The sequence below is a fragment of the Chamaea fasciata genome, unplaced genomic scaffold, assembly GCF_029207755.1.
Source record: "Chamaea fasciata isolate MVZ Bird 193981 ecotype frontalis unplaced genomic scaffold, bChaFas1.0.hap1 SCAF_5, whole genome shotgun sequence".
NCBI lineage: Eukaryota > Metazoa > Chordata > Aves > Passeriformes > Sylviidae > Chamaea > Chamaea fasciata.
The window spans coordinates 47,688,249-47,716,107 of record NW_027094090.1 but is presented as its reverse complement, the minus strand read 5'-3'; the positions used below and the strand labels follow the sequence as shown (position 1 = coordinate 47,716,107).

At 45.9% G+C, this 27,859-nt stretch overlaps 9 protein-coding genes and 1 long non-coding RNA gene across 11 annotated transcripts; 6 read left to right on the top strand and 4 right to left on the bottom strand.

Annotated features, from left to right (window-relative positions):
- Positions 1–320: 320 nt before the first annotated feature.
- Positions 321–1,051, bottom strand: LOC136289567 (histone H2B 5). Its single transcript, XM_066183502.1, has one exon. It carries the CDS (start codon positions 1,032–1,034, stop codon positions 654–656), a length of 381 nt encoding a protein of 126 aa, XP_066039599.1. The 5' UTR covers positions 1,035–1,051; the 3' UTR covers positions 321–653.
- A 267-nt stretch (positions 1,052–1,318) lies between these two features.
- Positions 1,319–3,058, top strand: LOC136289565 (histone H2A.J). Its single transcript, XM_066183501.1, has one exon. The coding sequence runs from the start codon at positions 1,360–1,362 to the stop codon at positions 1,747–1,749; it is 390 nt and encodes a 129-aa protein (XP_066039598.1). The 5' UTR covers positions 1,319–1,359; the 3' UTR covers positions 1,750–3,058.
- Positions 3,059–8,076: 5,018 nt separating this feature from the next.
- On the top strand, positions 8,077–8,499 carry LOC136290241 (histone H4). The gene has a single exon (XM_066184616.1). The coding sequence runs from the start codon at positions 8,092–8,094 to the stop codon at positions 8,401–8,403; it is 312 nt and encodes a 103-aa protein (XP_066040713.1). The 5' UTR covers positions 8,077–8,091; the 3' UTR covers positions 8,404–8,499.
- A 59-nt stretch (positions 8,500–8,558) lies between these two features.
- Positions 8,559–9,571, bottom strand: LOC136290240 (histone H3). Its single transcript, XM_066184615.1, has one exon. The coding sequence runs from the start codon at positions 9,559–9,561 to the stop codon at positions 9,151–9,153; it is 411 nt and encodes a 136-aa protein (XP_066040712.1). The 5' UTR covers positions 9,562–9,571; the 3' UTR covers positions 8,559–9,150.
- Positions 9,572–10,500: 929 nt separating this feature from the next.
- Positions 10,501–10,970, top strand: LOC136290239 (histone H3). The gene has a single exon (XM_066184614.1). The coding sequence runs from the start codon at positions 10,501–10,503 to the stop codon at positions 10,909–10,911; it is 411 nt and encodes a 136-aa protein (XP_066040711.1). The 3' UTR covers positions 10,912–10,970.
- Positions 10,971–11,575: 605 nt separating this feature from the next.
- Positions 11,576–12,031, bottom strand: LOC136289560 (histone H4). The gene has a single exon (XM_066183495.1). The coding sequence runs from the start codon at positions 11,981–11,983 to the stop codon at positions 11,672–11,674; it is 312 nt and encodes a 103-aa protein (XP_066039592.1). The 5' UTR covers positions 11,984–12,031; the 3' UTR covers positions 11,576–11,671.
- An 85-nt stretch (positions 12,032–12,116) lies between these two features.
- Positions 12,117–16,574, top strand: LOC136289561 (uncharacterized). The gene is made up of 3 exons (XR_010720814.1): positions 12,117–12,448; positions 13,027–13,091; positions 16,260–16,574. It is a non-coding gene; the product is annotated as an uncharacterized lncRNA (long non-coding RNA).
- LOC136289557 (histone H2A-IV) lies at positions 13,364–24,547 on the bottom strand. 2 transcript variants are annotated; one of them, XR_010720813.1, is made up of 4 exons: positions 22,824–23,434; positions 22,326–22,497; positions 13,917–14,018; positions 13,364–13,631 (listed from the first exon to the last, which is right to left on the bottom strand). XR_010720813.1 is itself a non-coding variant. In XM_066183493.1 (4 exons), exon 1 carries the CDS (start codon positions 24,486–24,488, stop codon positions 24,099–24,101), a length of 390 nt encoding a protein of 129 aa, XP_066039590.1. In that variant the 5' UTR covers positions 24,489–24,547; the 3' UTR covers positions 13,364–13,631; positions 13,917–14,018; positions 22,326–22,497; positions 23,762–24,098. The 2 variants fall into 2 exon arrangements, 1 of the variants encoding a protein (XP_066039590.1); XM_066183493.1 differs by lacking the exon at positions 22,824–23,434 and adding an exon at positions 23,762–24,547.
- A 223-nt stretch (positions 24,548–24,770) lies between these two features.
- Positions 24,771–25,308, top strand: LOC136289559 (histone H2B 8). Its single transcript, XM_066183494.1, has one exon. The coding sequence runs from the start codon at positions 24,850–24,852 to the stop codon at positions 25,228–25,230; it is 381 nt and encodes a 126-aa protein (XP_066039591.1). The 5' UTR covers positions 24,771–24,849; the 3' UTR covers positions 25,231–25,308.
- Positions 25,309–26,347: 1,039 nt separating this feature from the next.
- Positions 26,348–27,074, top strand: LOC136289556 (histone H3). The gene has a single exon (XM_066183492.1). The coding sequence runs from the start codon at positions 26,483–26,485 to the stop codon at positions 26,891–26,893; it is 411 nt and encodes a 136-aa protein (XP_066039589.1). The 5' UTR covers positions 26,348–26,482; the 3' UTR covers positions 26,894–27,074.
- Positions 27,075–27,859: the final 785 nt, after the last annotated feature.

Sequence of the window (27,859 nt, the reverse complement as noted above, 5' to 3'; positions counted from 1 at the left end):
GAAAAAGGGAGAAACGGAGGGGGGACGCGGAGCGCTACCCACGCTGGCTCGGAGCTTACCCTTGCTGCCGGGTCCCCACGTTCTGTGAGATTTCATCCTCTTAAACTGTCTACCCCATCTCAGGGCAGTTTTCACTTCCCCCAGTCCTGTGGTCCTTGTCTTCTCATACGCAAAGAAAAATATTTCAACCTTAAGACAACTCTGAAACATCCGTACTAAGAGCGGAGAGGGTCGATTCTTTTTCCCTCAGCCTTTTTAAAAAAAATTAAATGTTTTTAATTTTTTGAAGCGAAGCATGATTAATAATTCAACTCTAAAACTCCTAATTTGGATGGAACAAATTAGAAAGTATTATCTCGCATTTTAACTGAAAAAGACTCAGTAGTGTTTCCATTTATTATAACCTACTTAAACGTTTACATTGATGAATAGTGAGTGGATTTGAATTACTTTTAAGTGATAAAATATTTAAAGATGTCAGTTATCATTCCAAGTTTAATCAACTGAAGAAACCTTTTAAATTTTAACTGCGTTTTCCTGAAGTATTTCCACACCCAGGAGGACCGAGGCAGTACTGTGCACGAGCTCTTTTATAGAGTACGTGGGTGGCTCTTAAAAGAGCCTTTGGGTTGAAAGTGGCGGTCCGAGACGCTCTACTTGGAGCTGGTGTACTTGGTGACAGCCTTGGTGCCCTCGGACACGGCGTGCTTGGCCAGCTCGCCGGGCAGCAGCAGGCGCACGGCCGTCTGGATCTCCCGCGACGTGATGGTGGAGCGCTTGTTGTAGTGCGCCAGGCGCGACGCCTCGCCGGCGATGCGCTCGAAGATGTCGTTGACGAAGGAGTTCATGATGCCCATGGCCTTGGACGAGATGCCCGTGTCGGGGTGCACCTGCTTCAGCACCTTGTACACGTAGATCGAGTAGCTCTCCTTGCGGCTCTTGCGACGTTTCTTGTCGCCCTTCTTCTGCGTCTTGGTGACCGCCTTCTTGGAGCCCTTCTTGGGCGCGGGGGCGGACTTGGCCGGCTCAGGCATATCGGAAGCGTTTTTCTTCCCGCAGCGAATTCGGTACATTAAACAGTTGCCGCGCCCATTATTTATAGAGACATGTATGCAAATTCCAGGTATCAGCACCGTGCAATGCGATTGGACCTTCCCGCACAGGGCGCGTCTTTTTCGACGATTGGTTACAATACGATCCGTCCGCTCATTGGCTCTTTCAGCAGAGACCGGCTGCAGCCAATCGGCGTGGGCTGAGCCCGCCCAAGGAAGGGATAAAAAGGGAGGAGCGGTTGCGTCAGTACGTTTGTCTCTTTCCTGTGCTGTGTGTTGAGGCTCCCCTTCCTCCAGAGATTCCGACATGTCCGGCCGTGGGAAACAGGGAGGCAAGGTTCGAGCCAAAGCCAAGTCGCGCTCGTCGAGAGCCGGGCTGCAGTTTCCTGTTGGTCGTGTTCATCGGCTACTCCGAAAAGGTAATTACGCTGAGCGGGTGGGCGCCGGAGCTCCTGTCTACATGGCGGCCGTGCTGGAGTACCTGACGGCCGAGATCCTGGAGCTGGCGGGCAACGCGGCCCGCGACAACAAGAAGACGCGCATCATCCCCCGCCACCTGCAGCTCGCCATCCGCAACGACGAGGAGCTCAACAAGCTGCTGGGCAAGGTGACCATCGCGCAGGGCGGCGTGCTGCCCAACATCCAGGCCGTGCTGCTGCCCAAGAAGACTGAGAGCCATAAAGCTAAAAGCAAGTAAATTTGGCGGGCAAAGCTACTCAGACTTGGCCCGATGTAACATTTAAAACCAAAGGCTCTTTTCAGAGCCACCCATGTAGTCAGAAAAGAGTTGAATTGCTTTCTTTTCAAAGGTGCTCTGGTTTTGACTCTTAAACGGTACTAACTTTACTGAAACGAACTTGTGTTGCAGCGTTTCAAAACCTGGTTTCAACTGAAGAAGACTGATAACTTTTTTTTCCCGTGTTTTTAAAGAATGTTAATATTTTCGTAGTGACATGTTGTTTCAATTTTTCCCTCGTAACACTCAGTGAACAACTGGTTCTTCAGGTTTCTGCTCACCTTTTGGGGTTCCACAGCCTCCATAGGGTGTAAAAGACGAGATGGTGGCTAAAGCATTGTTGGGAGTGGCAAAAGCTATGCAACGTGATAAATAGGGGACCATCCTAAACCCCAGATACAGCTACATGCATCAATGAAAAATGGATTTCTTCATTCCCTTTGAAGACCTTTATTATTTAAAAGATCTTATGTTCTCTGTGTGTTAAATACATGTAGAAATAAAATGAGGAATGCATTAATGAAAAAGCATTTGATCTACATCTCTAGAAAGAGCTACACTCTAAAGCAACAGTGTAACACTTACATTCAGGAGCACCTTGTAGTGGTACTACATTCCCATTTTAAGTGGCATTTTCAAACTTTCTCTTCATAGTTCTCTCACTATTCATTGGTACTCCTCTTGTTACATCAATTAACAGTGGGCAATATTATTGAGTTTTCTATACTGTTGGTACAAATGTCACCTAAGAGCACAACGTTCAATCTCTTCATATTAATAATTAAAAATTATGAGAAAACTGTCGTGATTCCTCTTGCTAGGGTATTCCCAGGAGCCTCATTTGATGGTCTGTAGCATACTGCATTGAGGTGATGGGCCTCCTATTCTCTGCATTTCTGTTCTTTCAAACCCCTGGAGAGAAGTAAGAGTGCTCTGGGCTTGGGGTGAGCCAATACTCCCACTGTGCCTCCCCTCCATCCCCAGGCCATAGCTGAGAGGCTTTTTAGGCAGCATTGTTACATGGCCAAAGCGGAGCATTATGAGCATTTGTGGAGAGAAACAAGGAGCTGCTGGAGCACCAGACTAATCTTCTACAGCAATGGTATCTGTGTCTAAAAGTTTTGTTTGTAAGTGGACACGTTTAGGGTTGTAGTGGTTTTATTATGCTGTTTTGCTGATCATCATTTGCTACAGCTGATTATCTCCTGGCCCTTACACGTCTCTTAAAAAACTGCAATGGTAATTAAAATTTTATTTTATCACACGTGCATACTGAGTTTCCAGAAGAGATTTCTACACATGTGTTTGTCAGAAAATTTCAATCTCAGAATGGTTTGGGTTGGACAGGACCATTAGAGATTGTCTTGTCCAAAACCCCTGCTGTGGGCAGGGTCACCTTTCACTAGCCCAAACTGCTTAAAGCCTCATCCTGCATGACTTGAGGGATGACATCCACTAGGGATGGGGCATCCACATTTGCTATGGACAGCCTTGTTTAGTGTCTCACAAGCCTCCTTGCAAAAAATTCCTTATTTATATCCAATCTAAATATAGCCTCTTTCAGTTTAAAATCATTGTCCTTCCTCCTGTCCCTACAAGCCTGAAAAGAAGTCTTTCTGTATTGAAAGGCTGCTATAGGGTTTCTTTAGAACCTGCTTTTCCCTCAGCCAAACAACTGCAACTTTCTCAGCCCTTCTTCTTGGTAGAGGTGACCTAGCCCTCTGATGATTTTTGTGGCCCTCTCTGGACCTGCTTTGACAGATTCATGACTTTCTTATGCTGGAAGATCACAGAGACAGGCAGTGGTCCGGGTGGGGTCTCAGGAGAGCTGAGCAGAACAGGAGAACCACCTTCCCTGACCTAATGTTCAGGCTGCTCCTGAGGCAGCCCACATTACGATGGGCTGTCTAGGCCACAGGTAGGTAGCTCTAGATCAAAGCACTGGAATTCTAGAGAAAGGCCATGGGAGAGAGGTATCGAAGCAGGAGCTGACTTTCTGTGGACAAACTCCTCTACATGGGTGACTTGTTTGATAGAGCCTTGCACCTTGGCTAAAGAAGCTTTGGAAAATAGGTTTTTGTACATTGAGTGTAACAGTGATAATATTAGTGACAGTACTTTGTGTACTTCACTGTGGAGAGTGAACTATGAACAAGGCCATCAAAGAAGTCTTTTCTGTTCAAGAGAGAGGGGGAAATGTGGGAAATGGATTTGTAGAGAATTCTCAAAGCCTGACAGAAGGCTCACATAACGTACATCTGTATGCAAACCTTGAGATAAGGAATGCTGACTTAGAAATGCCATGGAATAGGACAGACATTCTTGAGAGAGAAATGGTACTGGAAACAAGTTTCAAATGGTGGCTTTGCAAATAAGACTAGACACTTTGGAGAAATAGAACTATGAAAGGTGCATTGTAGTAGGACCCATGAGGGATGATTTTAGACTATTGGCTTTAAGCCATTAACAACATTGTGTGGCAAAAGCTGATAGGCCAAGAAACGCTTATTATGTAATTAGGAAATAGTTGGCTTCTGATTGTGGCAGCGTGAACTGTAACATCTATATTGTCTCACCCTTCACATGAGACTGAATGTGGAATAAAAGTTTTTAAAACACCTCTCTGTTGCCCCATCTCTGGGTCAGAAAATTGTATAATCCAACATATCTCTAGATCAAAGCACTGGAATTTTAGAGAAAGGCCATGGGATAGGGGTATCTAAGTGGGAGTCGGCTTTCTCTGTGCACAAACTCCTGTATGTGGAGGTCAGAGTTGGCACCACAAGAGAGGCCCCCAACCTCTGACTGTGCAGCTAAGTCCAGTATATCCCTTCAAATTCTTCCTGTCATCTGACCAGAAATTCATTATTTGCTTCAGAATTTCATTCCAAACACTTATTACACTCATTTGTCTTCTCACCTCAGTACCTGGAGTTTCATCCTCTGTGATCCTTTGACCCCCTTCCTAACACTCCCTAGATTCATTTTAGCCGGTAGTGGTTTCACCAGTTGCTAACCCGGTGCTGCCATCAACAGAGAGAAGTTATCAAATGTAAGAGTCTGGTAACTCAGATGGATTATATGGTAGGAACGCTGGAAAATCTCCTGGTGTTAAAGACAGCTTTTAAGCAAATTCCAGTGGATGAAGGAATGTAGCTAAGCAAGTTTAAAAAAACTAATTTCTCTCATTTCCCTATGCAACAAGCAGTAGGAAAGAGGAAATCCATATCACATGGTACCTTAGCTGTTTTGTTGGCTTCCAATATTCCTTCACTTTCTAAAAAATTTGTGACAAAAAAAACAAACAAACAAACAAACAAAAAAACCCCACCAAAAAAACCAACCAACCAAACCAACCTGCAACTAAGGTCCCTCAAGTATTATAGATCGCAGTTATGCTTGGGGATAACTCAGTAATGTCAGTCTATATATCAAAAGACTTAAAACTGCATAGTTAAAAATTCGAAGAGCTTTTCCACCCCTTTTCATCTATATTGCTTGCAATAATAGGAAAAATGTACCCATTAAGCAGGTCTTACATTAGTTTGCATATTATTATACCTAATTTGACAGTTGTTGCAGACACAGATATGGATTTCAATTGCCACTTAAGCTCCCAAGAAAATTACAAGCAGCTTTGAAGTTGGTTATAATACACACTGATGTAATGATTTTTTTTCACTAATTACATACACTCTTGTGCACTCATGGTGAGATATTGCCTTATTGTAATAAACAAATGCAATTTCCTTGGTATAGTTTAATGAGGAACTAGGGCAACTGTCCTAATTAATGCACACTTGAAAATCTACAGATATTTATTTTAATTTTTTAAAAGAACTGAGTTTTGCAAAGATTTCCTTTTTCATTTAACCCCTAGTGCTGTGTGCTCAAATTTATGAGGGAAATGTACATATAACATGTGGATTGGACACTAAACTTTGATCCAAAAAAATTTTGTCTCCAATAAACAGTAGAAACAACTTTATTAGGGATTCTATTCAGCAGCAAAATTTTCTTTCTTCTCTTTTTAAAATTATTTTTGACTAAAAAAAATGCTCTGATCCATGAAAGAACTGAATGTATCCCTTACAGACACCCCTGTGAAACGTACCCCTGCACACTTGTAGCAACACATAGGCAAGGAAGCCCTCTAGAATCCATGATGTTAAATTATATTTAATGTACTACATTTATTGAGGAAAGGGTTTTGCAGCTGTTTTATTTACTTTAAGCTACTGGTCTCAGTAGCTCCATCATCCATCTCCGGCAGAAATGGGAAGGGATTTTCCAAGCCTTGCAGTGGTTATGCTGCTGGAAGGAAAAGTTTTACTAGGATCCTCACTCTACATTTAGGAACCCTTTGGAATAAATTATTATTTTGACATATCAAAAGGTTTTGCATAATTTCTTTTGGCTTTCTTAAGTAATCAAAATGTTGTTTATAACTTCCTAATATAGACAGATTTTCAGATGTAAAGAACAAAGCAGTCTTTGTGAAGCCAAATGAGAATGTCAGGCACCAGCCTGGCAGGTCCGCTAGTGACAAATGTTCCATTTATTCTGTAAACAGTCTTAGTTCATTCTGTTCAGTCAAAAAAAGCAAACCTAATCTAAATTAAAGATATATTCCTATATTGTATATATGAGTAGCAATTCTTTTATTTTGAAAATAAAAGGAATTCACAGTGATACTTACAACAAGATTTTGCTGTGACACCTGTAACTGAATGTGTGAATATTTCAATTGCATTTCCCCCTGAATTTAGGGAATATTTTATGCCCAGAAATATTTCCGAGATGTTGCCAAGGTTCTATACATTATAATAAGGAATACATTTAAATGAATAGTTGCACACATTTTAAAGGATGTGAAAAATTTTATAGCAGTAGGCATGTTTAAAGGATATAATATATTAATAATATAAGAATAGGCAAGCACCTTAGGCATATCAATTCTATTCTGTGCAAGTAATATTTAAAATCTTAACAGATTCATATTAGAAATACAGTCTCATAACTCTCTCAGTATTTATTCATTCACTTCACAAATACAGTCCAACATACTGTAACCAGCATGTATGACGTCTTCTGCAAAAGTGTGAAACACACGGCAAAATTTCTGGATCCCTTATTGGAATAAAAATCGTTTTGCTACTGTTCGTTCTTCAGATGTCACACAGACAGTTGTTTGTGATATCCGTAGTGCCTTTTTTCGCTCGCTGGACCTCGGTGTACGGCAGGGGACATTTCTTTCTGAGGTCGGCAGCGAGCCCAGAGCCCCGTGCCCAGCGCTGCACCGGACACCGCTCCGCGGGCTGGGCCTGGCTGGAAAGACGGTCCCTTCTCCGCCCTCAAAGAGCCCCTCCGGACTACCTTCAGGGAGTCTCTGGGCTAAATGTTTCCCACTGAAGCCCCTCGCTGACCATTTCCCTGCCGCTCAGGGCCTCGCTCCCTGATCCCCCTCGAACGGACCTACTGTCGCTACGTGCCAACGTGAAAGCGCAGAACGCTCGGTGCCCAGACCCCGGGACCTCAGGGAGGAGGGGGCAGCTGTGGGAGTGTCCGGGTAGACAAAGAAAAAGCGAAGTCGCCATGGCCAAATTAAACAAAGACAGCGCTGCCAGGGAAGACTCCTCCGTCGAGCTCGCCGCGAGCGGGAGGTGGAAGAGCGGCGGGGAGGGGCGGGAGCGCCAAGCGAGGCGCCACATTGGTCGGATTTTGCCGCAGAACCGCGGGGAGGGACGAGGAAGGGGCGCCGCAGCCCGAAACGCGGGCTGAGGGTCGCAGGTCCCGCTCTTGCTACTGATGGAGACCCAGAGCTGCCGTGGAACTGTCTCCTGCGCAGAGGGCAACGGTGCGGGACAGGAAAGCAGCAAAGGAACGCGTGGGCTGACAGCGGGCAAGGACAGCGTAGTGCAGCCGACATTAACTCGGTTATAACCCGGTGCAAAAGAGACCAAGATTGTCTGTTCAATCCCTGTATGAGCCAACCAATGAAGAATCGCGCATGGTGATCCTTGTGGGTCCCTTCCCTTGTCTCAGAATATTCTGTGACTCCATGACAGCGAAAAGGGCGGGACGAGGCCAGACCCGCTTGGGACCCGGCCGGGAAAGCGCCTGGGCCGCGTCCCGTCGGGAGCCCGTGCGAAGGCGCAGGGCGGGCGGTGGGGGCACTGGGCAGGGACTGCGCCCGAGGCCCCGCCTCCTGCCGCAGTCCTCAATCAGGTCGGACCGCCGGCAATATACAAAGGCGCGCGGCAACTGCAGTCGCATTGAGCTGTAAGCTGATAGAGCTGCAGTATGTCTGGTCGGGGCAAAGGCGGTAAGGGGCTCGGCAAGGGCGGCGCCAAGCGCCACCGTAAGGTGCTGCGCGACAACATCCAGGGCATCACCAAGCCGGCCATCCGCCGTCTGGCTCGGCGCGGCGGCGTCAAGCGCATCTCGGGGCTCATCTACGAGGAGACGCGCGGCGTGCTCAAGGTGTTCCTGGAGAACGTGATCCGCGACGCCGTCACCTACACGGAGCACGCCAAGAGGAAGACGGTCACGGCCATGGACGTGGTCTACGCTCTCAAGCGCCAGGGTCGCACTCTCTACGGTTTTGGCGGCTAAACTCGGTTCCTGTTACAATTTAACGCTTTTACAACACAAAAGGCTCTTTTCAGAGCCACCCACAAATTTCATAAAAAGAGCTTTAAATTGCTGGTACACGGCTTATTGCTTGATCGTGGGGGTTGGAGGGAAACTTATAAATTTCGTTTTCCCTGGCTCTTCCCAAGCTGACAGCTGTTGACCGAACTCTTCCCTTGCTCATTATTTTCCTGTTCTTCCCACGGAGCACCGCTCCCTCAACCTAGACCCTCTTTCGAAAAGGCTGGGGGGGGGGGGACACACAAATGCAAGAAAACAGTCAAGGATGGGGGGTTAAGTCGGGGGACGCCGCCATTGCCGTCGCCTCACCCGCGGCTCCAGCTGTTCCGCGACAGGCTGCAAGGGGAAGGAAGCTCCTGAAATGGCGGCGCTCTTCTCTCTGCCATTCCATGGGCGGGACAGAGCGGGAAGAAAAAACCGAGTTCTCCCGCCCATCCCCGCCCTGCTTCTCAGGCTGCTTGGTCTCTAGGTCCCGCTCTCACCTACACTCACCACGGCCCCTTACCAGAGGACAGCAGGGCCGGACAGTACGGAATGCCGGCACTCCCCCCGGCTATCCCGGAACTGGTACTATCTTAAACACTGGGAAGAGCTTGGCACTAGCTGCCCGTGCCCGCTCTGTTACACAAGAGACAACAGCTCTCTCCGGTGGTCTTGTGGTGGCTCTTAAAAGAGCCTTTCGATCTGAAGTTGAGAAGGGCAGGAGACTCAGGCGCGCTCGCCGCGGATGCGCCGGGCCAGCTGAATGTCCTTGGGCATGATGGTGACACGCTTGGCGTGGATGGCACACAGGTTGGTGTCCTCGAAGAGCCCCACCAGGTAGGCCTCGCTGGCCTCCTGCAGCGCCATGACGGCCGAGCTCTGGAAGCGCAGGTCGGTCTTGAAGTCCTGCGCGATCTCGCGCACCAGGCGCTGGAAGGGCAGCTTGCGGATCAGCAGCTCCGTGGACTTCTGGTAGCGCCGGATCTCGCGCAGCGCCACCGTGCCGGGCCGGTAGCGGTGCGGCTTCTTGACGCCGCCCGTGGCCGGCGCGCTCTTGCGGGCAGCCTTGGTGGCCAGCTGCTTGCGGGGCGCCTTCCCGCCCGTCGACTTACGCGCCGTCTGCTTCGTGCGAGCCATAGCAACGCCGTGCAATACTATATGGAAAATAACGACGAGCAGGGTCAGCGAGCCGGATTTATCTTGCACAGTGGACCCGCCTCCCCGCCGCTGATTGGTCAAAGAATTGGAGAATTTAATTGGTTAAAAACTGAATCCCCTCCAAGTCCCAGGCAAACCAAATAAGTGTGGAAGCATTTCATTTTTGTTAGGGGAGCATCAATATCTGCCAACATTTTTCTTGCATGTTGTTTCTTATATTTCATTTTCTCTAAGTTTTTCCCAAACGGTACTTACGACTTTGCACTTTAAGCAATGTAATTACGTATAATACCTAAGGTGAACGACAATCCCTCAAAACCCCACACCAAACAAAACAAACAAACAAAAAACACCCCCGAAACAAACATTAAAAAAAAAAAAAAAATCAAAGAAAGCGAGGGAAAAACAACCAAACCAAAATCGGAAACAGAACAAAAATCGTCACCACGCGAGTCCTAGTTACAGATTGCATACATACCCGAGTTCTTTGCAAACTATTTCCATAGAAATATAGGATGACGAAATATAAGCGCCCAGTTATACAGAAAAAACTACCATCAAGTGAATCTGATTAGAAACATGATATCGGTGATTCTACGAAAATTGTATTTTATTTTTACCATCCTTAAGAAGAAGAGTAATTTAATTATTTAAAACAAGTGGTCAAAAAGCAGAAATGTCGGCTCGGAAAAAGGACAAGAGCAAGAGAAAAGGCTGGTTTGGGTTAGATATTTAGGAGCAGGGCTCAGCAGTAGAAGGGGTTAACGCGGGATTTTCAAACCGTCCCCTTGAGCGCGGCCGTTCCCATCAGCCAATCAACAAGCAGCGCTCTGATATAAAACCGAGCTGGGAGCGGGATTTAGAGCCAGTATTGTGTTGATTTGCGAGTCTTTGCTTTGGGCTACTAGGGGTGTGTAGATGGCGCGTACGAAGCAGACGGCGCGTAAGTCGACGGGCGGGAAGGCGCCCCGCAAGCAGCTGGCCACCAAGGCTGCCCGCAAGAGCGCGCCGGCCACGGGCGGCGTCAAGAAGCCGCACCGCTACCGGCCCGGCACGGTGGCGCTGCGCGAGATCCGGCGCTACCAGAAGTCCACGGAGCTGCTGATCCGCAAGCTGCCCTTCCAGCGCCTGGTGCGCGAGATCGCGCAGGACTTCAAGACCGACCTGCGCTTCCAGAGCTCGGCCGTCATGGCGCTGCAGGAGGCCAGCGAGGCCTACCTGGTGGGGCTCTTCGAGGACACCAACCTGTGTGCCATCCACGCCAAGCGTGTCACCATCATGCCCAAGGACATTCAGCTGGCCCGGCGCATCCGCGGCGAGCGCGCCTGAGTCTCCTGCCCTTCTCAACTTCAGATCGAAAGGCTCTTTTAAGAGCCACCACAAGACCACCGGAGAGAGCTGTTGTCTCTTGTGTAACAGAGCGGGCACGGGCAGCTAGTGCCAAGCTCTTTCCAGTGTTTAAGATAGTACCAGTTCCGGGATAGCCGGGGGGAGTGCCGGCATTCCGTACTGTCCGGCCCTGCTGTCCTCTGGTAAGGGGCCGTGGTGAGTGTAGGTGAGAGCGGGACCTAGAGACCAAGCAGCCTGAGAAGCAGGGCGGGGATGGGCGGGAGAACTCGGTTTTTTTCTTCCCGCTCTGTCCCGCCCATGGAATGGCAGAGAGAAGAGCGCCGCCATTTCAGGAGCTTCCTTCCCCTTGCAGCCTGTCGCGGAACAGCTGGAGCCGCGGGTGAGGCGACGGCAATGGCGGCGTCCCCCGACTTAACCCCCCATCCTTGACTGTTTTCTTGCATTTGTGTGTTCCCCCCCCCCCCCCCCCCCCCCCCCCAGCCTTTTCGAAAGAGGGTCTGGGTTGAGGGAGCGGTGCTCCGTGTGAACAGGAAAATAATGAGCAAGGGAAGAGTACGGTCAACAGCTGTCAGCTTGGGAAGAGCCAGGGAAAACGAAATTTATAAGTTTCCCTCCAACCCCCACGATTAAGCAATAAGCCGTGTACCAGCAATTTAAAGCTCTTTTTATGAAATTTGTGGGTGGCTCTGAAAAGAGCCTTTTGTGTTGTAAAAGCGTTAAATTGTAACAGGAACCGAGTTTAGCCGCCAAAACCGTAGAGAGTGCGACCCTGGCGCTTGAGAGCGTAGACCACGTCCATGGCCGTGACCGTCTTCCTCTTGGCGTGCTCCGTGTAGGTGACGGCGTCGCGGATCACGTTCTCCAGGAACACCTTGAGCACGCCGCGCGTCTCCTCGTATATGAGCCCCGAGATGCGCTTGACGCCGCCGCGGCGAGCCAGACGGCGGATGGCCGGCTTGGTAATGCCCTGGATGTTGTCGCGCAGCACCTTGCGGTGGCGCTTGGCGCCGCCCTTGCCAAGCCCCTTACCGCCCTTGCCCCGACCAGACATACTGCAACTCGGTCAGCTTACTGCTCAATGGGACTACAGTTGCCGCGCGCCTTTGTATATTGCCGGCGGTCCGACCTGATTGAGGACTGCGCCGGGGCGGTTCCTTGCGCGCCCTTCCCCCAGCGGCCGGGATTCTGCACCTCCGCTCCCAACCCGGCCGCGCGCCGCCGGCTCGGGCCCGGCCCCGCTCCCGGGAGGCCGAACCCGGATGGGGCACTGGAGCGGAGCGCGGCCGGGCTCGGCTGCTCGGCCCTGCCGTCGGGGCTCGCGGTGTCTTTAGGGAGCGGGGCCCCGCCGGCCTCGGGGCTGCGGCAAAACCCGGCCAATGGCGGCGGCGCGGCCGGGAGAGCCGCGTTCTGCCCGCGCTCCGCCGGCCTCCCGCGCCGCCGCTGCCACCGAGCTGCGCCCCGTCAAAGGGCTCGGCCGGGCAGGGGAGCGAGTGGGCGCTACGGTCCCGCTTCTACGGTAAATGCACGCTTTTCTACCGAAGGCTGAGAAAGGGGGGTAAATGTGGTGCGATTTTTTTTTCCCCTTTGAATGAGACGCTTTATTTTGTTTCTGAGAAGGGAAGCCTTGTGTCTTCCATATCGTTGACTTAATGATCATCTGGCTTCGTTGTGTTTATGGGACTGACTTGGTAATGAAGGAACTGATTCGTCTCTTACCGATGTATCCTTGAAAAAAATCTGCATTATATCTGCGCTTTTACAGATTTTACAAGTGTTTGATCATTTTCATAGTCCTATTCTGTACTGAAACATAAAAAAGCATTGCTTTCACCGTTTCTTTCTTCACATTATATTACTTTTTAGATACAGAAAGTGGTCTGGATGTGTTATTTTGTGGTGAGTTGGCTCCATGAGTCCATTCTGCTGCAGTGACTCCTGAAAGCCTTTAAGCTTTATATGCACACACCTACTTTTACTTTTTCTGAGTTGTTCTTTAAATTTACCATGAATTTGAAAGTATTTTTACTTTGTTCTGGAAGGATTGTCAGATAAATGCTATCCCAAACAGTTACTATATTCCATCTTTCTTGGCAGGAGTTTTCCTCTGGTTAAATATGCCTGTGTGCAGTGCACAGCTTTGGGAGTTTCTTGCTGATCAGGTATTTCTGAATTTGTTTGATCCTCCCCATTTTTTCCCTATTTTCAACAGGTGCCTATTACTATACAATGCTTGAATGTGAAAAGGTTTTGCTTGGCAATTTCGCACACTTTTGCATTTGAACTGTCACTGTTTAATTGCTGGTTTTGTTTTTCCTTTTTTTTCCCATCTTTTCTCAAAAATTCTTTTTTGTCAGGGGAGATGATAATGGGGACTTTGAGATTTACTTTTCTCTCTCTGTAGACCTTTTGCATGTATGTTACTTACTACAGGTTATGCTTGGCCACAACTGTAATATGTACTTTCATGTGTAGATAGCAAGCCAGTGTTTACATCCATTTATATCTATTAATATCAAAATATTTGCTCTACAGGTATAGGAAATACATATTTATCTTTGCATATCAACATTAATGATGCTTGTAGGACAGATGAAACTCTTCCAGTTGTCGTGGTCTAACCCCAGCCAGTAACCAAGAATCATGCAAGCTTGGTTCTTGCTCGTTCTTCCACCAGTAGGACCGAGGAGAGAATTGGAAGCCTAAAAGCAAGAAAACTCATGGGTTGAGATGAAGACAGTTTAATAGCAAAAGCAAAAACTTCACTCACAAGAAAACCAAAACAAAGAATTAATTCACCACTTCCCATGGGCAGGCAGATGTTCAGCCACTGCTGGGAGAGCAAGGCCCCATCACTGCAATGCTTACTCAGGAAGACAAATGCCACCACTTCAAATGTCTTGCCCTTCCTCCTTCTTCCCCCCAGCTTTATATACTAAGCATCAAGTGATAAGGTCTGGAATATCCCTTTGATCAGTGATGGTTACCTGTCCTGGCTGTGTCTTCTCACAATCTCCCAGGCACCCCTAAATTCCTCCCCTGTTGTGGCAGCACGAAAAGCAGAAAAGGCCTCGGCTCTGTGTTGAGCCCTGCTCAGCAATAACAGAAACATCACTATGTTATCAACCCTACGCCCAGCACAAATTCTAAATATAGCACCATTAAAACCACTGCAAAGAAAATTAACTTCAACCCAGTCAAAACCAACACATTTAGAATCACTGTCTTTGCACAGTATTCATCATTACACTTACTCAAGGACAAAACCCCAAATATTTACGTGCAGTCTTTTCCCCACTGTCACCACATTTATGGGTTACAACAGAGATAGAACACAATAGAGAATTCAGTAAAATTTCTGCATTACTATAAAACATATACTTCCCTGCTTATTACTGCTCTTGGTATTTGATATCACGTACCTTTTCCTCGGCAGTGGCGAGTGTGGCTTTCTCTCTATCTATATTCAGATGACCTGTTTTGGTCTCTTCAGGACTCCTGTAAAAATTATTTTTCCCTTTTCTTGTGGCACATTTGGTTTTATTTAGGTTATTTTTGGCACATCTTCTCTATAGCTTTGCTTTAATTTCATTTCAAATGTATAGGTGCTAATTGCAGATTATTCAATTAAACAATTTAATTTTATTTATGTTGTTTAATAAGAATACTTATTTGGTCTTGCAAAATGCCCAATTCACCTCCCTTGCCCAGTGTTTGTTGGCAATTAGTCAAAAAATTGCAATCTCTTTTAGAATCCATTTCTTGATGCTTTTTAGTCCACGAGAACTCTTTCTGTGGTGCTAATTGTGTAGTTAATATTTTTTCTATTAAATTTAGCCTTTGCTTAAAGTCATATTTTCATGACCTTCTCTGTATTGGACCTCTTTAAATAATCAAGTTTCTATCATTATCCAGGGTCCATTACTTCTTAGGTATTCTTAAGACAACCTCTTATGAAGAACTACAACAGGTATCAGTGTAATTTGTTCCTAAGTAATACCTTAGCTTCAAAGGAAAAAACTCCACAGAATATTTAGAGCAAATTTTTATTATGGCAAATTTTACATAGAATCCTTGTGGATATTACAGCAATATACAAGTACATAAAATAGATTCATGTATTAAAGTGTGCTTAGGTTATTTGAGGAAATACTCTTTATTTCATGGTTTTCCAAGTAATCTTTACCCAGATTTATCTTTTCCACACCAGGAAGCTTAATTTTCTTGGTTTTATTTTAGCATACTTTGTGTGCTACTTTTCTAACATCTGTGGGTATAAAGTAACAGTGTGTGTATTATTGAAGTATTAGGACACTTCTGAAGATACACAAACCAAAAGGAGGAGGTAACAACTTGTTTACGGGAACTCAAACCTTTTAATGTAATGGAAAAGAAAAAAAAAAAAAGAGTTCTAAGCAATCTGAATTCACTGAATTCTGAAATAACACTTTGTTTCCTATATGACATCTTTTATTTTATGGCCAGTATCATGTTTGATGGCCAGTGTTCATCCTTCACTCATGGTGGTTCATCTACATGGATTTTTTTTTTACTCAGAACCAACTAGTGAATATATGGACTACAAAATTTTATCTATCTGTCTGTCTATCTATCCATCCATCCATCTGTCTATCTTTTCCTGTTAACCAAGACAATAGGAGAAGAGCAAGGGCAACAACTTTTCCTGATCAGGTAGCATTAGCTGGAGGAGCCCTGAGCTCTGTCCCGTGATGTGGGCAGGCCATCAGGGCACACTGGAGTGCAGGAACAGGTTGGGTGATGGTGTTGGCAGGAATGAGTGAGAGAATGACTCCATTTCTTTGCCCACTCTAGGAGTGTCAGCAGATTTTAGCACTTCTCTTCCCCGCTGCATCTGCTTTCAATCTCTCATCCTGACATTCCTCCCAACACTCCTGTCCTTCTCAAAAGACAACCATCCCCTGACATTCCTCCCAACACTCCTGTCCTTCTCAAAAGACAACCATCCCCTTGAGGAGGCTGTTGAAGCAATGTGATTTTCAGATTTGTTTTCTCTTTAATGATCTGCTTTCCTTTACAGGAAAACTGTTAGCTAAGCTGAAGGATTTACTGATCTCTCAGTGGATCTGCCAGCACATGTAGTTTCATGTCCTCAGGAGAATGAATATTAACTTAGAAAGTCTCTGTGATATGTTTTTTAAATCAGCTAAAAGTATCCTGATGGAAATACTGCAAATTGGAAATACAGATTTGGTTCGTCTCCTAAAGCAAAAGCTTATGATAGTGCTACTTTATCTAGATGAAATATTTGTGAGGGAAAGGAATAATTTCTTTTTGCATCATTTTCCTAGGGAGATGAGCAACCCAGAGGACTATCATATGAAATGTACAAGCCCAGCTAAAAATAGAGACGGATTGTTGCCAAGAGTGCTGATCAACATCACTAGACATTACAGAATTTGTCTAATTCCATGGAGAAGAAAAGAAAATATTTTTGAAAGTTGCAGCACAAGCAAAATTAAGGCTTTGTGCACCCTACTGACATGGAGACTCCAAGCTGTCAATCCCTGCACAACCCACGATCCAGGATACTGAAGACAGGCCTGTCATCATGGCCAGGGGTTATCCCCACATAATAAAGGAGAATCACACCTTTGACACCTCAATATGCGCCTAAATTCCTGCCAGACTCTCTGAAGTTTGGTCATCTCAGTCCTAATTTTCCTTCTCATTCACCCAGACTAATCTGATGAACGTGGGTCAGGGCCTGACTGCTCCTGTGGGTCTGTGTGCCCCAAGGCAGAGCAGGATTTCTCCCTGGCTGTGCACCTGCCTCGAGGCTGTACCTGTAACAGTGCACTCCAGGCCAGAGCAGATACACTGAGAGTTGCACTCCTTTAGGTGGAAGCTGGACCCCAGCATGGATCATGGTAGCTCTTGTCCCATCACAGTGGAGTCCATCTCTGACAGAGCATTAAAAAATCACATTAAAATAATAGATGTACTTTTTACCTGTGGTGCTTAAAAGTGTTCCCTTTTTATGCATTGATGTGTTCATGCAGAAACCCTCAGTAGTTCTTGGTGGTTATCCCCAAATTCAGAGATACAGACACGGGGCAATTTAACAAACAAATTAACAAACAAAATTAACAAACAAAAACCCCAAAACAACACCACATGGGAGAAAGAAAATTACCAAGTCATTTACAAGGTAATAACTTTTTCTTACTCCTCTTCATTTTTCTGTGTAAGCATAGTAATTAAATTTTGATCTTATTAACACTATCCACTGCTGTTTCTATTCTGTATGAACTTCTTGTGGCTACGAGGTCCTTCAGCAATTAGCAGTCTACTCACACACACAGAGGATTAGAAACTAATGGGAGCTTCACTGCCTGTAGACAAGTGGACTTGGACTTCTGGATCATAATGATTTGGGTGATCAAGTGGCAAATCCAACCATCCTTTTGGTGAGGAACAAAATAAACCAGTGTTCTCCTGATATGCAACAGGGAACTTGCCATGACCTGTAGAGAATAAACATCTTGGGCTTTCTATCTTTAGGTGTTTTGGGTGTCATCAAACAACAATAGACTTCAGAATTTTCATTTATTTAATTTTTTTTTCAACCATTGTTTTCAATTTCAGTGCCTGTCCTCCCCTCGTGCCTGATTCTAACTCACTCTTCAGAACTTTCTTACCACCATTTTCCACCTTTACTGCACCTTCCAGTTTGACGCTAATAAAAAAAAAATCTTCCCACATTTGAAAACCACAAATAAATAAAACAAACGTGTTCAATGCTCAGAAGCACTACAATGAAAGTTACTTGAATGTCTAGAATCTCTAGAAGAGGAACAGAGAGTCAAACAGAAGTTTGTATCTTTGTACCATTGTGTTAAATAGTTCCACCCAGCAGAGTGTGCATATTTCTGGCCTCTAAATAAATAAACTATTGCAAGAGGTAAAGAAAATCTGAAAAAAGTGATAAAGGTGATTTAATGCTTAAAATGGCTTCTCTGCTGAGCATACGAGGACGTCTTCAGAACAATGACCACTACTGATTGAAGATGTTCTTGCTTATCTTTTCTACCTAGGAGGTCAGTGGTTAAGTCTATCAAACTTAGTGAAATCTAATCTAATCATAAAATTAATTACAACCAAAAGGTTACTGATATCAGAAATGCTGTGTTAATTTCATAGGCAGTTTTCTTCAGTAAATGGATCCTTACTCTATAGGCTTTTTTCAAATCAGAGAGAAGAGAGAAAGATGATGAAAGAAGAAATTGGTCCCATCTCTCTACTCACAGACATCAATTCTGGACTACACAGCTGTCTGCACAAGTCCTAACACCTTCTAGTAAATAGTTCATAAACTGATCCATTTAATTACAAGCACATCCTGAGGATAAAGTTTTATTTTCCATAGGATAAAAACAAACAAAAAACCCATACAAATCCCCTCCCCAAAAAACAACAGTCCCAAAGAAAAAATTTACTCTACCCTTCCCCGCAGCCCCCGCCCTTCCCCAACCCCAGCCAAAACACAAAACCAACAAACAAAAAACTTGCCCTCAAAAAAGCCCCTATTCGAGTGTTTAGCTACTGGGTTTTTTTTCCTGGGCTTCCATGCTGCTAGCATCCTGGTTTGTGCTGGTATTCTCATGATTCTCTCAGAAACTACTTGTGAAGGCCAAAGGGGAATCCCACGACAGGAAAAACCTGTATCTTCTATAGAAAGAGGACTTGTTTTCTATTTGAAAGCCCTCCCTACACAAGAAAAGAGGTATCATTTGTATGCCGAGTGTAGGGGCCTGAAACAATCAACCTCTCAAAGCTGTGATACACAGGTGCCTCCTGGGGAGGAAAAAAGGTTTGTTTGCATCTGCCTCGTTACTCTGGCTGGGTTGTTTCTGTTCCATGCAGACATGCTTTTAGTATTCTAGGACAGAATGGACAAGGGGAGGGGAAGGATGTGATGATCATGGGCTCCTGACAGAAGTATTTTATCATATAGGATGATGGTCCATTACTGTCTCAGCTTTGAAGCCTGCAAAACCAAAACAGTGTTTTCTAACAGAGCAAACTGGAACATCCCAGCTGCTCCTTGGGTTGTTTTGGTTTTGTGGTGGGTTGTTTGGGGTTTCGTTTGTTTGTTTTTGTTTGGTTGTTGTTTATTTTTCCCCTTAGCCTGGGTAGCAGCCACAGTACAAATAAACGGCAGCCAAAAATCACAAACCAGCAGCTGATAAAAGGAACTCTAGAAGCATTCAAAACACCGGCTGGTTTTAAAAGCAGTCAGAGCGAGAAGTTCGTCACTCATCGTGGTGTCGTCCAACAGATTTATCTTCTTTGACCGTGGATTAAGAGAAGGAAATTGACTCGGGGGCGCGGGTGGTGGGAGGCCGGAAAGCAGCGGCAGGGGAGGCAACCACAGGGAGACAGAGAGGAAGGGAGGGCGGAGGGAGAAGAAGAAGAAAGAGGAGGAGGGAGGGAAGCTCTTTCCCGGGTAGGATTGGTTGGAAACTGCTGCAGCCCAGGCGGGTGGTGCCCGCGGCCCCCGCTCCCCGCCGGGCTCCCGAGCCCATCTGGGGCCCTGGGGGGAATGCTCCAAAGCCATGGAGCCTCCCCTTCACTCCGCTGTGCCACAGCAACCACAGGGGCGTCACAGGATGCAAAGGGAAAGACACTCGGGGCTTTAGCTACGGTTCATGGCAATCCGCTTTTTTGTTGAAATTAGACACACTCAAAGCATTTTTTGTGGCCTGCAAACAAACGCACTTTGCTGCTGAGTTTCTACAGCTGCAGAAGCTGCAATTGGCTTCCACTTACACACAAACTTCCTGAGCGTCAGCATCAATGCCTTCAAAACTGTGTGAATGGAGACATGAATTTCTTACATGTTTACAGAAGTCTAAACTGATTTTGTGCTATGCATTTTAGAGAAATAAACAGTAACTTTTTATTTAGAAAGTACTTTTGGTGTCTAAGCAGATCTGGGTTTAAGTGTTTAAGAAAAGTAAATTACTACTGGTAGTATTCAAATTATTTAGTATAGAATAACACCAGATTTGTAAGATATTCCAACTGTATTTTATTTTGGTATGCTATGTAAGGTTGCAGAAAGATAGTAAAGAAACTAAAAAATCGAGTGAAGGAATTTGAGAGTAATTCAATAAGAGAACTGTAAAAGCTTAACCTTTGTACAGACTATGTGATGCAAATTTTCATTTAAGTTTTACAAGGAAGAGCATGGAGCATCGTGGGGATAGCATTGGTAAATTCAATTCACGTTTGGTCTAGGTAAATACTCTAGCTTGCCTACATTATTGATAAAATTTCTAGCCTAAAGCAAATTCTCACTAAAAAAACAAACAAACACTAACAAACAAACAAAACCCAAAAAAACCACCCACACAAACAAAAAAATAACAATCACATCTTCCTCAAAGACTGCTTTGGAAGACTGCTTACTACCAAGAAAGTTGGAATGGTATTTCTCTCCTCAATCAGGTCACTAGAGAAAAATCAAGCATAGATAGTCTTTTTATAAAACAACCTAAAAAACTCAAACAAAAAACCCTCAAAACCAAACCAGGAAAAAAAACAAATCAAAAGAATGTGAATAAGATTTTTTGAAGGAAATGAATATCCAAGGACTTTTTTTGGCGCTTTATGATTATTAAGACAAAGCCTAATAGTAAACGTTCTTTTATAACATCACTTTTTGTAAATTTCATTCTCAGCAGCCTTCTGAATGTTTCTGCAACTGAGCATAGTTTGATTTTGGTTTGAGGGGTTTTTTGGGTTTGTTTTTGTTTTGGTTTGTTTTTTTGTTTTTTTTTTTTTTTTTGAATATTGTCTTGTACATTATCTCTCCTGGCTTTATATGAAAACAAAAAGCTGTTGGGTAACTACAGGTTAAGTAACATTTACTTGGGAGCAAGCAATCTGAGAGATTGCACTACCTATGCTAGGGTTAGTACTTTACAGCTTAAGGATCTATTTTGAGTGGACTTCAACGTTCAAAAGTAAATTAGGGTCATATGATACTAAATGTTTATTTCACGACTAAACACACCTGTGATGCACTGTTCTTAAATCTAAAGCCTTTCTCCTTTTTGAGAATATAGGTTGGCTGAAGTGATTAAACTAAATTTGGGAAGGGAAATTCCACATCTGCAATAAAATAATGTGCTTTCAAAAAAATGCCACTTTTAACTCTCATTTGTCTCATACTCAAAGAGATCAAATAATACATTTCTCTCTTCCATTTCAATATATAAAAACGTTTTATTTAACTGTGGTATGCAGGCAGAGAATGTCTTCATTCATAACACGCAGCTACCCAAGGTAAAAGAACATATTGCCTTTCTACATTAATTGTGAATGACTGGTCAGGAGAAACACGTATATCCAGCAATTGTACAAAAACATTGCAGGCAGAATTCAGCTGAAGAAAACAAGGATTTAGCATTCAGAATTCATCAGTTTTCCTGTACTAACAAAAATATACTTGAACCCATCATGAAAATCCTGTTGGTGGTGTAGAGAAGGCAACAATATTTAGAAATCTCTATATAAGGAAATTGAGCTCATTACATGAGCTGTCTCAAGGAGGAAACATGGCTAGAAAGGCAGAGAATGAAATTATGAGCTTAATGAATTACAATACTGATCTTAACGAGTTTCTAGCGAGGAACATAATAGAAAAACAAAACAAACACTAGATTGCGATCTACCCATATCTTTTTTGAAAACTGTTAAAATACGTGTGTTTTCAAATGATATTTAAAACATGAGAGGGGGCGGGGGGGGGAGGGATAAGGAAAAAAAGCCAACAAGCAATTTCCAAGAGAAGCCGAACTTAAATACTGAAGTGCCTCAGAAGGAAGTATGAACATTACCCTTGAAAATAAATGCTCTCTCCTCACACCGTGTTTTCACGGGCAAAAATGAAACCCGGGAGGCCTCTGTTTCAGGATTTTCAAATGGCCCAATCAGAACCATGTACAAATCAATTCCCTTCTCCAGGCCCACGTAATCTCTTCCTTCTCTACTAAATATTCACCAATAGAAGGTTATTTTGCCAAATATGCAAAATAGAGAAAAATTGAGACTATGAAACAAACATTAAAAAAAAAAAAAAAAAAAAAAACCAAACAAAAACCAACCCTGAAGTGTTTTATACCTAATTCTAGTCTCAAATTTCAGAATGGTTACTAATAAAGTCCTGCAGTTACTGCGGTTTCAAAGTCCAGCTCTGAATGGTAGATGATTAATATCTGATGCGATTTCTTGCAGCAGAACATAGATGATTTTAAAAAAGGAGGGGGAAAAAAAGTCCTCTGCCTATTTTGGGAAAGAAAAGGAAAATAAAAGCCAAAATAGCAAACAGACAAAGAAAATAACTCGACCTGAAAATTATTTAAGAATTATATAGCGCTTAGAAACAGATCCGCGATTCTCATCTTGTTTCCAAGCAAGATTGCAGTCGGGCACTCCCACGTTATCTCCCTCCGCTTGAAAAACATTTTCCGTTAACACAACGCCCCAGTGACTCACTCCTCCGCCTCCCGAGGCGGAACACTAAAAAGAAAAAAAAAAAAAAGAAAAATAAAGGGGGAAAAGCGCAGAGTTTTCTTCGCCTTAGTTGTGAAGGGACGATTTTAAAGAACAAAGAAAACACCCCCCCCCACACCCCAGCCCTTAGGCAGCCTCATTCGGAGGCTCCAGGCGTTGCATTCCTGCCTTCCCTTCGGGCAGTTTTTTCTTCCTCATAAAATATTGCTGAACGAAAAACAAACTAAAGCGTCATTTATCTACAGCTATTCTAACAAAGGAGGGAACGCGGTGATCTTTACAGTGGGGGGAAAAGAATAAAATAAAAAAAGGCAAAACCCCCCAAAATTAACCTGTTCAGAGGAGAGAGAGGAGCTGTCGCCGTCTCCCAGCAGTAGGGCCACCTCGAGACACCAATGGCGGAGAAGCTCCTCCCTGTAAGTTCCGATCCCTCGCGTATTGCCGTGATTTATAAGCCCCTGACGACCCAAGAAGAGGGATGCAGTGGCTGGCGGCTTCAAAGACCACAACTTTCACATCGCCAAAGCCGTGCCCCCCATCTCAGGGTGCAAGGGGCTCCCAGCAGTCAAGCAGGCCCAGACAGTTGTAGTGATCAAGGGCTCAAAAAAAAGACAACTAAGGCTACCAAATCCAAGAAAAGTGGTAGAGAAGACCTCAGCGAAGCCAAGGGCAGCAGTATACAGCAGACTACACTGTACAAGTAAAGGAAAGCTTGGCAGAAAAACACCAAGAGCACCTTTAAACACCACTCATTCTGCCAGGATGAAGGGGAAAAAATTAAAGCATCAGTTCAGGTCCAGACGAGTACATCATGACACCTTTTCCCCGTCTATGTGTCTCCATAGTACTTCTACGAACTCACACTCGAGCTAGTTCTGCAACCGCCACCACTATCATCCATCATTTAATTCAGGATACCTGAGACTACCTTTTGGAAACCCTCCTGGACTGCACCCCAGGGAAGAACTTACGGTTTTCTTACTATCCCACGAAAGCTCTATGTTGCAAGTAAGCAAAAAGAGAACCACAGAAAGCAGAAAACCGCAGCAACCAGTAGTCACAAGGCACTCGAATCCCCCTTCCCCCCGCAGCGCTGGGCCGGCCGCAGCTCGCAGGGGGGAGGGGCCCCGGTCCCCGCGGTTTGAAAGCCGCGCGTTCCAGCCGGATTGGCCGGCGGTGGCCCCGAACCCGCCCCGTCCTTCCTCCCCTCGGGTGAGCGGAGCTTCATCCCCACCAAATCCACGGGGAGAGGCAGCGAGCGCACCCTTACCTAGTTCACATCTCTTCTTGAACCATACTGCGGTGACCGATTTAATCAGTCGCAACCGGTACATTTCGTTGTTTTTTTTTGTTTTTGTTTTTTCAAAAAGGGAAATTGACACACGCCTACAAAACTACTTTAACTATTAAGATGAAAGAAAAAAGCCAAGAAGCTACAGGTCAGCAAGGTAAATCCCAAGATATATGTATTTTAGACACCTCCACGAGAGATTTAAAATTTCCAGGTACATTAAAAGCATATATTCCTGGGGTCAAGTGTTCCTGCTCTTTCTAGGAACATGTGGGTGGCTCTGAAAAGAGCCTTTGGGTTGTTCGTCAAATCAGATTTACTTGGCTTTAGCCTTGTGGCTGTCGGTCTTCTTGGGCAGCAGCACGGCCTGGATGTTGGGCAGCACGCCGCCCTGCGCGATGGTCACCTTGCCCAGCAGCTTGTTGAGCTCCTCGTCGTTGCGGATGGCGAGCTGCAGGTGGCGGGGGATGATGCGCGTCTTCTTGTTGTCGCGGGCCGCGTTGCCCGCCAGCTCCAGGATCTCGGCCGTCAGGTACTCCAGCACGGCCGCCAGGTAGACCGGGGCGCCGGCGCCCACGCGCTCCGCGTAGTTGCCCTTGCGCAGCAGCCGGTGCACGCGGCCCACGGGGAACTGCAGCCCGGCCCGCGACGAGCGGGACTTGGCCTTAGCGCGCGCCTTCCCGCCCTGCTTCCCGCGCCCGGACATGGTTCAAAGTGCAGAACGAAGTGGCGAGTAAGGCAAAAGGCTGTGTAAGACGAAGGCAAACGCCGTGGAAGAGAGGAAATGCAACGCGAGCTTGAACTCTGGCTTTTTATACCTTCCTTCTGAGGCAGGATTGGACTTCTGATTGGTGGAGGCAACGATTGGGAATTCATCCAATGAGAATACAGACGAGAAAGTCGACCAATGGAAGGTTCAACGTGTTTGACGTCACGGACCCAAATTGACCAATGGTCAAGGACAGTGTTGAGTCATCTTATTTGCATACAGTCCCTATAAATAAGGGGGATACGGCTTCGGCGTCTTCGTCGCTCCTGCGGTAGCCAGGTATTGACAGACCCTTAAAATGCCGGAACCAGCCAAATCCGCTCCCGCTCCTAAGAAGGGCTCCAAGAAAGCTGTCACCAAGACTCAAAAGAAGGGTGACAAGAAGCGTAGGAAGACTAGGAAAGAGAGCTATTCGATCTACGTGTACAAGGTGCTGAAGCAGGTGCACCCCGACACGGGCATCTCGTCCAAGGCCATGGGCATCATGAACTCCTTCGTCAACGACATCTTCGAGCGCATCGCCGGCGAGGCGTCGCGCCTGGCGCACTACAACAAGCGCTCCACCATCACGTCGCGGGAGATCCAGACGGCCGTGCGCCTGCTGCTGCCCGGCGAGCTGGCCAAGCACGCCGTGTCCGAGGGCACCAAGGCTGTCACGAAGTACACCAGCTCCAAGTAGAGCGTCTCGGACCGCCACTTTCAACCCAAAGGCTCTTTTAAGAGCCACCCATGTAATCAGTAAAAGAGTGATCACTGATTTATTTTTCGGTGAGTGGTACTTATCTGGTACTGTTCTAGTCCTTGGGTTAAAACGTGCTGTTACAAGATTAGAGGAAAGTGCTAATCCTGCTTAAGTATCCGGAAATATTTGGGTCGTCTTGTCTGTCCTGGTCTGACAGTTAGTCCCGTAGGTCGAAAAAAAAAGCATGTTGAGCGCTTAATGAGTTTTAAAGCTATTGAAGATGTCCCTTTTATTCCTTTTAGAGTATTTATTCGTTCTAGTTATTCACAATGATAGTGTGTTGTCCCCTTTAAATATTATATGTCATTCTGAAGAGACTTGGCCGTAAGCCAAAATAGGTTGTTTATCCGGGAAACTATGGATTAGTCTATAATCATTGAAAGATGATGTTTAATGTGACCTATAGCAGTAAGAACAGGAAATGCATAATAATATAGAGAACAGCATAATTTTATTAGACCTAAGGAAGCAGTGTGCTTAATTAATGTCTACGACAGAGTGGAACCGTGGCAGAATTAAGAAATCCCTAAGTGATAACCCGATAGGAAGCTTAGGGTAAATAAAACGAGTAAATATAAGAGACACTAGAGAAAAAGAAAAAAAAAAAAAAAAAAAAAAAAAAAAAAAGAAAAAAAAAAAGAGCGAAGATAAGCTCTTTAACGAACCTCAGCTCGGGATCCGCAGAAAAGGCTGTACTTGGGTAAACGCCTTTTACAAGGGGGTCCAAATCCTGGTTGCCCCGGGCAGAGGATACGAGAAAACTGCTGCAGAGCCAGATTAAAAACACCGCGTCTGCTGGCGGGCTGCAGCTGAGGGAGCGCTCCAGGCCGTTACCGGTCCCGCCCGGCAGCACGGAGCTGAGGTATAAGAGAAAAGGGAGCGCGGCTGCTTCCATGAAAAGAAGGAAGGGGGGGGGGGGGGAGGGGGGGGGGGGGGGGGGGGGGGGGGGGGGGGGGAGGAGGGAAGGGAGGGAGGTACGGAGGTACGGAGCGGGAAGCGGTGGCTACCCCCACCGGCCTCTCTCCGCTCCATCGCGCGGGTTATTCAAACTGCCCCCACTGTCCAATCAGTGGCCGCCGTCCATTGGCGCTGGCCAATCACAGCGCGCTGCTGTCCATAAATACCGGCCCCTGTGGTCGCTACCCCATCAGTGCCTTTTCGTTCGGCTGCGGGGCTGCTTCTGAGGGAGATGGCGCGCACGAAGCAGACGGCGCGTAAGTCGACGGGCGGGAAGGCGCCCCGCAAGCAGCTGGCCACCAAGGCTGCCCGCAAGAGCGCGCCGGCCACGGGCGGCGTCAAGAAGCCGCACCGCTACCGGCCCGGCACGGTGGCGCTGCGCGAGATCCGGCGCTACCAGAAGTCCACGGAGCTGCTGATCCGCAAGCTGCCCTTCCAGCGCCTGGTGCGCGAGATCGCGCAGGACTTCAAGACCGACCTGCGCTTCCAGAGCTCGGCCGTCATGGCGCTGCAGGAGGCCAGCGAGGCCTACCTGGTGGGGCTCTTCGAGGACACCAACCTGTGTGCCATCCACGCCAAGCGTGTCACCATCATGCCCAAGGACATCCAGCTGGCCCGGCGCATCCGCGGCGAGCGTGCGTAAGCTGTTTGCAAGCGGAAATTTCAAACCATCAGAAACCCAAAGGCTCTTTTAAGAGCCACCACAACATCACTGAAGAGCTGTAAATTTCTAGTCAACTGGTAGGAAGTGATGATTTTTTTGTTTGTCTATAGGCAATAGGAAGTTTTATGTCAAGTACGTACTAAACAACGCATGGATCGTACTTCGTCGTATTGGTTCTTGTCTTTTGCAAAACTGTAGTGTAGTTCTTTTAAAATGATTTTGCTGAAACAAATTTTCATTTAGGGTTAAAGAAATGTTACCTACATTTTTTTCCTTACGTCCTTTTGGTATTTCCTGTTCTGAAAGGGATGATAGCTACTTTAGGGATCAGTGGGTTTTATCTGTTAGCATGCATCTTAAAACAGTTCGTTCAAACTGTTTGCATTTGTAAAAAAAGCTTCTCTAGAATCCCATTCTCATGATAAGAGAAGTTAATTAGACCCTAAATGCCTCCTGTGTCTTGTAAATACTACGCTGCCTTTACTTTATGTTCCTTATTTGCTTCCTTGTTTTTAGTTTATTGCTTTATTTTGCCTGCAGCAATATTCTATCTTCCAGCCCCACCTTTTGTTTTTGGGAGGGCTCGCGTGAGTCGCTTTGTTTCTTTAAGCGCAAAAACGCCTTTCCCGCCTTCCCTGGAAGGACTCTTAAATCAGTGGTTTCCTCAGTGCTTTTATCACTCCTGGTCGTGAGCGATGTCCCGCGGGCCTTTTCAGCTCATCTCAAGAACTACTCTTTATTCCCGAGATAAATGTATCTCCAGAAGTGAATGTGTTTGTTGAGGGGTGTTGAAATATAACGTGGAGGCAAGAATGTTTTCTGAGTCTCTTCTTTTCCAAGTGGTAGGCTCCTTGCTGGTGTCTTGTCTAGGATCACATGCGTGACATATTTAATAGACAAGAGATTTTGGGTTGCATCAATTTCCTCTGTCATTTTTGAGGCTCT

Coding starts and splice junctions, on each gene's coding strand:
- LOC136289567 (XM_066183502.1), bottom strand. CDS start 1,034: ATGCCTGAGCCGGCCAAGTCCGCCCCCGCGCCCAAGAAGGGCTCCAAG.
- LOC136289565 (XM_066183501.1), top strand. CDS start 1,360: ATGTCCGGCCGTGGGAAACAGGGAGGCAAGGTTCGAGCCAAAGCCAAG.
- LOC136290241 (XM_066184616.1), top strand. CDS start 8,092: ATGTCTGGTCGGGGCAAAGGCGGTAAGGGGCTCGGCAAGGGCGGCGCC.
- LOC136290240 (XM_066184615.1), bottom strand. CDS start 9,561: ATGGCTCGCACGAAGCAGACGGCGCGTAAGTCGACGGGCGGGAAGGCG.
- LOC136290239 (XM_066184614.1), top strand. CDS start 10,501: ATGGCGCGTACGAAGCAGACGGCGCGTAAGTCGACGGGCGGGAAGGCG.
- LOC136289560 (XM_066183495.1), bottom strand. CDS start 11,983: ATGTCTGGTCGGGGCAAGGGCGGTAAGGGGCTTGGCAAGGGCGGCGCC.
- LOC136289557 (XM_066183493.1), bottom strand. CDS start 24,488: ATGTCCGGGCGCGGGAAGCAGGGCGGGAAGGCGCGCGCTAAGGCCAAG.
- LOC136289559 (XM_066183494.1), top strand. CDS start 24,850: ATGCCGGAACCAGCCAAATCCGCTCCCGCTCCTAAGAAGGGCTCCAAG.
- LOC136289556 (XM_066183492.1), top strand. CDS start 26,483: ATGGCGCGCACGAAGCAGACGGCGCGTAAGTCGACGGGCGGGAAGGCG.